This window comes from Trachinotus anak, unplaced genomic scaffold, assembly GCF_046630095.1.
Source record: "Trachinotus anak isolate AG129_WGS33_773 ecotype Australia unplaced genomic scaffold, CSIRO_AGI_Tana_v1 ptg000011l, whole genome shotgun sequence".
Taxonomy (NCBI): Eukaryota; Metazoa; Chordata; class Actinopteri; order Carangiformes; family Carangidae; genus Trachinotus; species Trachinotus anak.
In genome coordinates, this window is record NW_027273862.1 from 21579194 (window position 1) to 21591210 (window position 12017).

At 40.6% G+C, this 12017-nt stretch overlaps 2 protein-coding genes across 2 annotated transcripts; both read right to left on the minus strand.

The window, feature by feature from the left end:
* Positions 1–467: 467 nt before the first annotated feature.
* On the minus strand, positions 468–9011 carry LOC139627811 (F-box/LRR-repeat protein 3-like). Its single transcript, XM_071488931.1, has 6 exons — positions 8724–9011; positions 6725–6929; positions 6143–6307; positions 5887–6009; positions 5169–5340; positions 468–4012 (listed from the first exon to the last, which is right to left on the minus strand). Exons 2-6 carry the CDS (start codon positions 6926–6928, stop codon positions 3372–3374), a joined length of 1305 nt encoding a protein of 434 aa, XP_071345032.1. The 5' UTR covers position 6929; positions 8724–9011; the 3' UTR covers positions 468–3371.
* Positions 9012–9070: 59 nt separating this feature from the next.
* On the minus strand, positions 9071–11997 carry LOC139627813 (low affinity immunoglobulin epsilon Fc receptor-like). The gene is made up of 2 exons (XM_071488933.1): positions 11734–11997; positions 9071–11264 (listed from the first exon to the last, which is right to left on the minus strand). Exons 1-2 carry the CDS (start codon positions 11760–11762, stop codon positions 10058–10060), a joined length of 1236 nt encoding a protein of 411 aa, XP_071345034.1. The 5' UTR covers positions 11763–11997; the 3' UTR covers positions 9071–10057.
* Between the last annotated feature and the right edge of the window lie 20 nt (positions 11998–12017).

A 12017-nucleotide genomic window follows, 5' to 3' on the forward strand; every position in this document is an offset into this window, starting at 1 on the left:
GATAAACATTATAAAATGTTAGCATGCTGTTAGGGTTAAGCTACAATCACCACTGCACGAGAGAACAATCTCCCACAGTCGCTAGCCTGGCTGTAGAGTAGACTAGTAGTCTCTTGTTTTAGCACGAGGCATTACTCTCCTGTACAAACACCCTGATCTAAATGAATTAAGGCTTACCATGAATCTTATTTCTGAGGGTGTCTAAACATAATTAATGTCTGATGACTAACTTGGTGTTTTCACCTCCCTAAAACAGTTCACTAAATGGTACTAAAAGGTTTGTTGCTAAATCTATGAAGCATCTTAAGACAGAAAGGTCAAACTCAGCTCAGCTCTCTTCAGACCTATATTGTTTTGAAACAAGATAACTATGCAACAAAAGCTGAAAAAAAAAAACCACTTAAAAAATTTAACAAGTTAATTTAAAGCAGCAGTGTCTTCTTTAAAGTTAAGACATGGACTACGTATTGAAACAGGCATTTTTAATGTGGCTATGAACTTTACTTAAATATTACATATCTTTGGGGAAAGTACAAGAGGTTACCTTCCATTAAATCTCAGTACAATGCAGCTTTGTTTAGCTAAAATAAAAACAACACACTGTCACTGTACACTATAAAAAACAGCAGCCCTTACTTAGCCTATAGTTGAGTATTACAATAATCATCTATAAGCACTGAATACAAATGCAATTAATATTAACCAGCAGATGGCATTTTTTATAAATACACAATAAAATGTCCTGTAAGTCAGTAAAGGATAAAGTCCATTGCCGAGCCAAGCCTTCAGAAACAGAAAACATAAAATTAAGACATGATCATGAATCCTTATTAAAGGATTCATGGGCAACAACTTAAGAAATATTAATGTGAAGTGTTTTTTTTTTCTTTTATCAAATTAACATTTTCAAACAAAATACACAAAACATATCAACCCCATGAAATAATTATTCATTTCAACTGAACATAATGATTTACAGGTCTCTTTCATTGCATGGTCAAAGGGTCGACATCTGTCAGCAAGTTCACAGGCAACATCCTTTATAAGTCCACCTTAAGACATGTTCCAACTATTATTCTTTCATTGCAACAAAACAAGAGTGAGACATAAATATTTCATTCTTACACATTCTGCCAAACATTCAGTTACATCAACATTCAGCTGCCATACTGTCCGGCCTTCAGGGCTGCACAATTACTTCATTAAAATCAAAATGTTTGTATCTTCGTCAGTTAAATTAGAACAGCTGCCACATCTCATTGATGTTTTTATGCAACCACTAAATAAACAAATTAAATCAAACTATAACACAGCATCACCAATTTAAGTTGTAAAAATTGCCTTATTTTAGGCTAGCAAATTGTTTTTGTATGATTGCATGAGAACTTTGCAGGAAAAAGTAAAGCATTAGTCATAATTGTGCAGCCCTGTGCTAGCATTTAAACCCTCAATCTTTAATTGTGTTATCTCATATATCATGTAGCACTGTGTGTCCAGAACGTTTGATTGGTATTGTACATTTAACCTCAATTTAAATTAATATTTTGTCAGGTAACCATAATTGAAAATACAGGCTTCTTCTCTGCTGTGTTAACAAACATTGCTACTGTTACACTTTTAACAGCATTAGTAAACATTAATACATTTGATTTGTCCATGTAGTAGAAGACCTGTCAATCAATTAGAGAATTCCTCGCAGAACAGCGCTTTTGTTTGCAACTTTAAGTACATTTATCTCTAACATATGTTTTACAAATGCTAATCCAGAATATATTTTTCTTAGGTAAACTATACACTGTACAGACTATTAGCATGGTGAGTGCTGTCAAGCAGGTTTGGTTTGTCCCTTTCCCAGAAACTTTCCAGAATTATTTTTTTGTATGTCAAAGATCAATAATTCAACAATTCCACCTGCCAGTCTCTTTTTCTTAGAACTTACTTTGCTCTAAAGAACAGAAAATAATTCCATACAAAACTAATTAACTACCAAGGGTGACTCATTTGCAGATTTTCTGACCACTGCCATAATTTACCACCATTTGGCTGTAAACTCTGTTAATTTCATGCCCTAATGACATCGTAGCTGATCTTGCATCCTTCATTAGAATAAAAGTGCATCAGTAGGATTCAATAAATGTACAGATATATGACGTCCACACTTAAAAATCCTCCCTCGCATTTGTTTTGCAATTTAACACTTTGATATTTACAATTGGAACGTGTCAGGCAATGCAGAAATACAGCTATTGTACATTACACACAAAACTCACACTCATATATATATAAAGATATATATCTACAGCATGTACAGACTAACATGATTATGGCCAAAGTCACTTAAGAGCACCACATTCACAAACAGCTGTCCTTAGAAAAAGGGAGATGGGATTGTCTTTAGCCCTATCCATGTCAAATCACAGGACACAGAAAGAAACAGTTCTGTTGTTCTACATGAGATGCAGTGACTCGGAAATATTCAAAGACATTAAATAGAGACACAACGCTAGACAATGACACATGGAGACCAAAACCAAACATATGGAGTCAGCGTGGGAATCATTGTGCTACATGACTGCAGTCGCATGATCGACCACCACTATAACAAGCTGCACAAAACTGGTGACCGTCCCTTTAAAATAAAATGTTTCTTATTCTAGTACAGTCACAGCATGTCGTTACTTGGGTTGTGGTGATTTTAACTGAATGTCAACAAAACATATTAGCTTATAATGGTGATCATCCCCAACTAATGTACTGTGCATTTTTCCATCACATGTGAAGACTATCACAATGCCTAACCTAAAAGACATTTTGCAGTGCAGTGTGATGATGACAGTCTGTTGAATTTATCTGCATATCAAATTATTTCACTGAAATTAAACTCATTACTATAAAGTGTCTGATTTCTATAAAAGGGATTTGTACTTCTGCCCACTCATCATATGATAAAAATGTTTATGAACCTGTCTGCAGATAATGCGGCAATTACAACCTGTGTAGATGAAATAACTCCCAAACTTTCCAATTCATTCCTGTTAATTCCCATGGAAAAGCAGGGTTCCACTGCCCATGAAAAATGGCTCAGAGAACAAGGTGCAAAATGTTATGAGTGAAAACAAGAAACAAATTTAGACTTAAATATAGATTTAAATATAAAAAAATTATACATGAAACAATGTGGTAGAGTTGAAATCAATAAACATATGTTTTATCATATTAAAACTCAAAGAGATGTAATTTCTTCTTGTTTTCAGGGAGAAAAGCACTACATACGGTGTCTGGGAAAGGACTTTTCTCAAAAGCAGGAGGACACACATCACACACACACAAACTCATAAAACCCATACAAACCTACACCTTCTCTCAGAGCTCTACCAGGTAGGCATCATGTCTGGGAACCAGACACGACCCAAATGCTTTGACACCTCCCAGTGGATATCATCCAGCCCATAGCGGTGATCAGGGACCAGCACTTCCTCCATGATGGATAACTGTGTCAGCCTGTCTCCACACATCTTGACAAACTCCACAAAGGCGCTGCAGGACACTTCACACTCGCCCAATCCGATGGCCGACAGCTGTGTGCAGCGCTGGGCAATGCGGATCAGCTCTTCATCCAGCGGCCGCAGCCCGTTGGCGCACACCACCAGCTCGACCAGACGCGGGCAGGTGAGCCCAACTCGCCCCAGGACGTCTTTACTGACAGAGCGGCCGAAGTACAAGTGCGTAACAGGGATTTCATCACGGAAGAAAGGGCCAAACTCGTCCTCATACAGAAAGAAGTACATGACCAGATTAAATTTAGGAGAGTGGCGCACCATGGCGTCCCAGCTGCTCTTCTTGATGGTGTGGAACTGTTGGCCAGGATTCTCACTGACCACGTCGATGCGAAGGTGCTCGAGGTGAACATGCTTCTCTGAGGACAGGGCAATGAGAAGTTCATCACTCAACAAATGGTAGTTTAGAGCCAGTTCTCTCAGGCCATGGCATTGATCAGCCACACACAGGATGCCTGGGATAGAGAGAAAAGTAAATTAGGGGGGTACAGAGCTACACAGCCTGTTTAATGCTGAGCACAGAAAAAGATAAAGCAATGTTAGCCCCCACTATTATATCTCCCTGCAGGTTTTACAGTTAGGAAGACAGATTTACTGACCTGGTGTATCATTACACTGTAATAAAAAGCCTAAAATAATTTTATTTCAATATCAATGTCTTCCAGGGTTTCCCCACACATAGACTTTACTTTGGCGGGCCACCCAAGTATAATTGGCGACGCATTTCAACCAATACAATTGGCAACACATAACAGATATATCTTTGTTTTTAATTCGTTCAAAAGTCGCCTCCCTGTAAGCCTCCCTTTGCTGTAACCGTGTCTTATAATGTTAGCTTGTCTGTGACTGTCACGTAGCCTAGGCTCACTCTGTTCTGTGAGTGGGGAGCTTTATTACAGTGGTCCGTATATAGCCTGTACAATAAAAGTATTACTCAGAATAAAAGCCCCTGCTGGCTCAGCAGTTAAAACTGTCACTGGTGAACGTGAGACCTGCTGAGTTTCTTACAGATAATATGTTATTCAAATCGTAATGAAACACGTCCTTATTGGAAGGAAGAAAGAAAACAATGCCTTGTGTCCTCTAGTAAAAAACACGCATCCTCATTTGGTGTGGATCCATTCAGTTGTTTTAAGCTCACAGGACCCTCTTCCAGTTTCTTTCTGGTCAGTTTACTCTAAGCTAGAATATCAATAACATGCTCAAAAGAACGGATGCTGCAATAATGTCTATATTTTGACAAGCGCAGCCTACGTGTTCTTGACAAGATGTTGTCTGAAAAAACTTTGGTGATCACACTACCTTTTTTTAATGCCCTGCTGCCAACCAACCCTGGCAACTAAGGCGTTGCTATAGGCCAGCCAACATCATATTAAGAAAACACCCTGCAAGTAAATGTTGCAATGGCCCACTAATGATTTTAACTTGACGAGATACATTCTAGCGGGACAGAAATACATCAAATCACACGGGAACAGGTTTATAGCCTAAGGTCACTATCATCTCACTTGCAGCTTACAGACATGAGCATCACAAATTATTTTAAGAGAAAACGGTGTGAGAAGATGAACCCCCAACAGTTGCCTGTATCATTTTTCCACTGTCCAGTACCTGCAGGTGAAACATGAGGGCAACTGCTCATTTTCAGCAGTTTGAGTGTGTCGCTGTTATTAGCCACCAGGACTTTGAGGGAGGGGTCGTCCACAGGTGTGTCATCAATCTTCAGGGAGGACAGAGATTTGGAATTGACGAAAACCACTGTCAGCGCAGAGATGAAGTGTGACTGGTGAACAGGTGAAAGACAGAAACATTTTGTCATCCTTTTTCTTCAGTAAAGATAGTCAGTCTTCCGAGAAGCCCCTAATGCTAGTTTTATTTCCCAAAGACATCAAGCAATCTGACTCACAGCTAGCATCCGCCATTTAATTCCACTACATATTTCCATCACTGCCCTCTGCAGTTGACAGAAATATGTAGCTTTGGATGGGGGCTTGTAAAGTACAAGGTACAAACAAAACAGGCACCTAGTCACACCCTCTTCTACCTTTACATTTTATGCATAGCTTAAAAAACAAACATGCAACTATGCAGTCATACCACCTTGTTAATGGATTGTTACCAAGATTGACTGTCATAGAAAGTAGATGAGGGCAATGTTAAATTATAGACCTTCTCACAGGCATTTGACACTAATCAGACCAGCTGCATCTACGACACTGATCAGAGATTATAGATTTAAACTGGTGAATTGTTTCGCCATGGCAGCATGTTACAATTCTAGGCTTTGCCTATAGAGATGCACAGACATAGTTATCTTGCTGCAGCTTACTTTGGGCAGCTCCATGAAACTGGGTCTGGCCGTGGAGATGAGCCCCAATGTTTTCAAAGAACAATTCACCAGCTGAGAGAGGATGTCACACGCTGCCTCTGCAGACTCTCTGCTGCTGTCCACCTAAACAATATGGAGAAGGAAAACGAAAACCCAGTGACATTTTAATTTGAGCAGAAAATAAGAACGCACTTCACTGCACACTTCATCACTTTACCCACACGCTCCTCCTCTCCTTCTCACTATCAGTTCATACCTTGAAGCTGACATACTGCAGGTGGTTGGAGTGCCTTTTGATTATCTGTTTGATGAGGTCTGGGTGTGTGGCCTTCAGGTAGGAGCTTGCCGGCTGATTTAACTCGAACTCAAAGCACCGCCAAAGCTCTGGCATGTGAAAAGCCTGGTTCCATCCCCGACACACCTGTGGCAACATCATTAAAATCAAAATCTGTTTGTGCTTGAAGCCAGCCTTTAGTATTTGTAACCTTTCTGAATTAAATTTTTAAGTTTGCACTTTCTGTATTTTGCATGCTGGTAGTAATCAAGTAAAAGCAACCAGCTATGCCATTTAAAATTTCAAATCCTCTATCAGATAAAGGCTAAAAGTGATATTGCAACAATAATTTTAAAAAATCTTAATGTGCAGCCTGCATTGTAATTTCAGCAGTTAAAAAAAAATCCACACAACACGTGCTACTCTATCTAATAGCAATGTTCAGTGAGTTTTTACAAGCCACCACCTGATCATCAGACATACAAGCTGTTACAATAAATACTGCTTACTGTCAAATATTATCCACTAAGTTTAGCAACAGATGGGATATTACTACATGGGCACCTGAGAGGCGTAAGCCCTGTCCAGTAGAGGTAGGTACTGGAAGATGTGGAGTAGGATCTCCTGAGGCAGACACTCCCAGCGGGCATCCCCCTCCTCCAAATCCTTCTCCCTCCTCTGCTTGCAGGGCCGTTTAAGAGTCTGCTGAGACCCACCGCTGGTACCTCCTCCATCCTCTCGCTCATTCCCTTGGAGAACTCGTTTCATCCTGGGTAAAGAGAGGAGCGGTTTACAAGATCCAGAAGGTTGGGACAAGCAAAGTTTACGGAGAGAAAGGATCTCTTGACTAGCAGTACTGTTTACACAGGGCTTCTTCATCACAATACCTGACGTGCTTGGCAGACTAAATGTTATCCCATTAAGACCGCAGTCGATGTCTGGTAGGCTTTCATGCTGACACATGCTGAGTATGTATATGTGAAAAACATGGTTGCAGAGTGCAACTGTTTTCATTATCAGGTAATCTATTAGTTATTTATAGACACATTTTGTTATCAAAATTCATATTGCAAAGAAATTAACAAGCATGATTTCTCCCACAGGGAGGGCTGAAACAGTGTGGCTAACACTGACTCATAACCACTTCTTTACACAAATACAGGTTCAAAGCAGACAGGTCTATCTAGAGGCAAAACTAGTGGCTCAAAAAAAAACAACTCAATATGTTAATTTGTTGTACGTTTGATAGCTGTATAAACATAAAAAAAAGACAATAAGCCTTCAAATATCAGCAATAGACATAACATTAAATCATACAATGTTGAATGTATCTGGTGGTAGAACCCTGTCTGTATGGATCTGGTGTTTAGGGCCTGTTCTGGTGTTGCTGCGACTGAAGCCTCTGTCCTTCAGGCCTGCCTCTGATAGCCACTGGTAGGGATTCTTGATGTCAGCCACTTCCTCTGTCTGTCAATAATACATCCCATAGAGGGACTTGGTCCTCTGTGATATTTCGTCTTCCTGCTCATCAAACCCCTGTCTTCTGCTGCCTGAGGCACTCTCTTCACAGTTCATCCTGAGGAGCAATCTTCCTGATGCATTCATGGATGTTTCATCCTATACTGTGGCTCTGACACTCATTAATCCTTCTGTGTGTGTATGTGTGAGCATGTATGTATTTGTACTATATACTATACTCTATACATTTTTCAGTTTTTATCTCTGGCTGTATTTGCCCATTGTCAGTTAATAATTGATATAATTTTCTCATCCAAGAAAAAAAAACGTCAGACACTAATATTGTGACAGCTCAGGAAGAAGACCGATGCTGTTGCCTGTTCTAGATGTCTGTTGGGCTTGATGAATGTCTTTCTATTGAGCAACATGTTGAACATCTTGTGATGAAACTCAGACTTAAGTGTTTATTTCAAACACAAGTCCTGTTTTTCTTTGGCCTCCACCTGCCACCTTCTTGTTTACTGTGGCTTGTTAAATATCCTTTATTTCATCAATACTGGTCGATACTGATGGGATGTTGATACATTTATTTGACGGTACCAGTTCAAAATGTTTGATATCCCGTTATCATGCATGCAAAAAATGAGGCTGTGACACATTTCTGAAGGTACTCTGTGTCTTGCCCAGACCTGCGTGGCAGACTGAATGGCCTGCAAAGCTGCATGAAAGGAAAATCTGTCCATAACCAGGTGTATCTCAACGTTTCCTTTGCTCACCTGTGAATGAAATCACTGGGAGGACACGCCTCCCTCCGTCTCAACCAACACCGAAACAAAGTTCGCGTCAGCCCGCAAAATTGTCTTTTAATTGCCCATTTTTGCACATGAGTGTCGCCGTACTGGCGACCTTTAATGGTGAGATTACGACACAAACCAATCAAACCAACCAAGACAAGATCTTAGCTTAGCTTAGCCCAACCATGTGTCGCGTCTGGCTAACTACTTAGCAAACAAGTTGCGGTCAATGTAAAGTTACAACTGAAAAGAAGTGTATTTAGACATGTGCTCCGGGATCTCGGGAGTTATCTATCCAGCGCTTGTCTTACCTGACTTTCGCCTTCGTCGGATGTTTCTGAGGGGGGGGGGGAAAAAAACGATCACTCAACGTCAACCGGGACCAACACAAGAAAACTGCGTTCGAGCTAGCCGACCGATCAAACACATTGGACCATAGGACAGCACGGTGTGTCGGGGGGTTAGCAAACACTGACTACAAGCTTAAGAAACCAGGTTTTCAAAAGTCTTTTCGTGTTCCCGAGCGCCTGACCTAGTTTCTCCTCACAACTCTGCAGCTTCGGTAGTTTGCCTGTCAGCTAAAGATGGCGTTTGTGTTGTTGTGTCGAGCAGAGTGGGCTGGCCTGCAGCCACGGTGAACTGTCGGCAGGGGGAGTCCTTTCACTCCACTGGAGGTGTTCCCCAGTACATTTAATGTGCTCCAGGTTCCAATAAGAACAGTTCAAGATAGCATAACTCATCCAAATATTTGACTAGGACAATCATACTCAAAAAATCTACATACAAACAAACAAAGGGATATATACAGACAGTTAAAGGGCTGGTCTAATGGTGGTATTTAGAAAAAAAAAATGTTTACAAAAACACAGTCATAAACTGAGTTTTCTGCAAGGCATCAGCTGTATGCAAGAAATACTGCATGCCAAAAAGAGTCTCAACAAATCAAATTTTCAATATTTTGCCTCAATAATTCAGTGGAGGCACATTGATAGATATTTATCTAGTCACATAGTCTTGTCATTAATTGCCCCAAAATGTGTTTTAGCTGTTAATTTTCTTCTATTATGGAGATGATCAGGACCAGATTTAGATTCTGCTTCTCCTCCACATCTTAACCAACTTTGAGACAGATGACATCAGATCACAGTGGACGTGTTGTAGTAAGATGCTGGAGTTTGCCCTGTGTAAATGCAGAGAAATGTGTAGTATACTGTCATTGTGGAAGTTCTGAGGTCATTAAGAACATTAAATTACTTCTCTTACATGACGGCTACTGTATTTTTGCTGTGTTGTGAAGGTCATTTGTTCTCTACCTTTCCATAAAATTCTTCAAATTAATAAAACAGTGTCCCATTGTATTGCAATATGTGGCAATGTCACTTTGTGTTGGGAGAAGTGTGTATTGCACTCAGCAACCGCGACGCCACTGCTGCAAAACTATGAATGGTGTTTTTAAGACTAAGCATCATAGAGTCTGCAATTTCCACAGTTTTAAAACTTTTACAAGTTGAATTGCCAACTGAGGCAACATTCAAATCCCAACAATGACACTCCACTTTTATTAGTATAGAAGGGAGAAGGTATCATCCAGGATACATCAGGAAATCAGGACTGATATTAGACTACCACATCCCAGCTCTGCCATTCAGGACAATCCAAGAGCCATGGTCTCACACAGGTAGTGTCGTTTGCCACCACAAACGATGTCATCCCAGGAGTTTAACCAACCTTTCTGTCCAATGCGTCTCGGTGGCACAATGGCAACACAGTCCTGTCCTGCCCGGTCTTTGTCCCAATAGGCAATGGCATTGTTTGGCTCCATACGCTTCCAGTAAATGACATTTGACTTGGGTCTGTTGCCATTGACCCAAAAATGGACGCCTTCCTTCACCATATCCTGCAACCCGATCCATGCTGAATGGAAGTATACTTGAGGATGCTTCCGTACAAACTCAAAAGTCATGTTGGTCAAGAATGCCTGGTCTTCAGCATTCAAAACAACAGCCAGGTCACCACCGAAGTCAAGGCACAACCGGCGAGCATGTTCCCACTTCTCTGCTACTAGGGACAGGAAGAAGCAGCGTGAGGCGTGCTCGACCCAGCCTGGCAGGCAGCGTGAACACTGCAGTGTGGTCTTGTTGCAGAATCTCCAGATGAAGGACAGATTGTCTGAAAATAGGATTGTTCGCTGCTTTTGGTTTTCTGCTTCCAGCTGCTCAGAGGTTTGCCGTTCATCGATTAACAGCCGATGCAGGTGTTTGTTTTCTGCACTTGTTGACGTGATGATCTGCAGTGACTTGTTCAGATGCAGGTTCAGTTGTCTCGCCTCCTGTTCCACAAGGTTGCAGTGTTCCAGGGTTGATTTTAGAAGCACGTTCAGCTCTTTGTTCCTCACTTGCACTTGTGTTTTTTCTTCCAATGTGGTCTCCAAGAGCATGCTCACATGTGTTTTTTCAGCTGACAACAAGGTGAAGTTGTACAGGGTGGCATTCATGAGCAGTTTCAGTTGGCCATACTCGCTTTTCAGAAGGGTGAAGTTTTGATCAGTGGAGTTCAGAAGTTCCTTCAGCTGACTGTTTTCTATTTGCAGCTGCTTGTTGATGTTCCACACAGTGAATACCTCCTCTGCCATATAATGTAGTTCTGTTGTCACATTTTGGTGTTTTTTCATCTGATTATAGAGAATGCCCGTCACACCACAAAAAAGCACCATCAAAACCGCAATCAAAATGGATTTCCACCTGGATTCCTGTGTCCTCACGCTGTTGTTTTGAGTGTCTACTCGGTTTATCTCATCTTGAACTTCTAAGGCATTTTTAGTCGGATCCTCACTGGAATGTTCACATTGGAAACTAACAACACAAAAAGGGTAAAGACAAGGGATCAACAACAAGAACAAGAGGTTCTAAAATCACATTGTCAGATAAATACCACATTTTAATTACAATAATTGTAATTATTGCAGCCTTTAGTCTTTTCGCGTCAATTGTCCCGAAACAATTTCTATCTGTTTCGGGACAATTTGTATTTCTTTATATACTTTGTGGTCATTTTGCATACATATGGTCACCTCTCTGATTTCTGTGAATTTTGTCACAAGCACACTAACATACAAACAATATATCTGATTTTCTTTGCTCCCCTTTCTTCTCAAATCTTTACTACATCACGATTGGTAAATATTATCTCCCAATATCCCCGCCCTGACTACCTTTTCCTATACCTTATTAAATGTAAAATGAATAATAATTTCTCAAACCCTTCAAAAACTGCCAAAAGTTAGAAACAGCTCTAAACTGATTGTACTCTTGAGTTATTTACCTCACTCGGATCTCTTCTGTGTCAACCATGGCGCCTCTGTTACGTGGTTTTTCTCTGGATATTGTTTTCTTCTCATTTTTGTTCACTAGATGGTACTTGCGTGTCTACTGGGACCCATTGTTTGTTTGTTTGTTTGCTAGATGGGGGTTAAACATCACAAGGACCAGCTCCCCCCAGAAATTACCAAACGTTAGACATGAAAACTCCTGTCTGATTTGTGATTTAACTCCGTTTCCAGAGCGACCGCAGCAGCGGAGCGAAATCGCGCTGCTGACGTTACGCGA

Bases quoted from the DNA above. Each gene is read 5' to 3' on its own strand.
- LOC139627813 (XM_071488933.1), bottom strand. From the start codon at position 11,762: ATGGTTGACACAGAAGAGATCCGAGTGAG. The intron at 11,265-11,733 runs GTAAATAACTCA...TTGTGTTGTTAG, and splicing joins ACAGAAGAGATCCGAGTGAG to TTTCCAATGTGAACATTCCA.
- LOC139627811 (XM_071488931.1), bottom strand. From the start codon at position 6,928: ATGAAACGAGTTCTCCAAGGGAATGAGCGAGAGGATGGAGGAGGTACC. The intron at 6,010-6,142 runs GTATGAACTGAT...CATATTGTTTAG, and splicing joins TGCAGTATGTCAGCTTCAAG to GTGGACAGCAGCAGAGAGTC. The intron at 5,341-5,886 runs GTAAGCTGCAGC...CCTGTTCACCAG, and splicing joins GTTTCATGGAGCTGCCCAAA to TCACACTTCATCTCTGCGCT.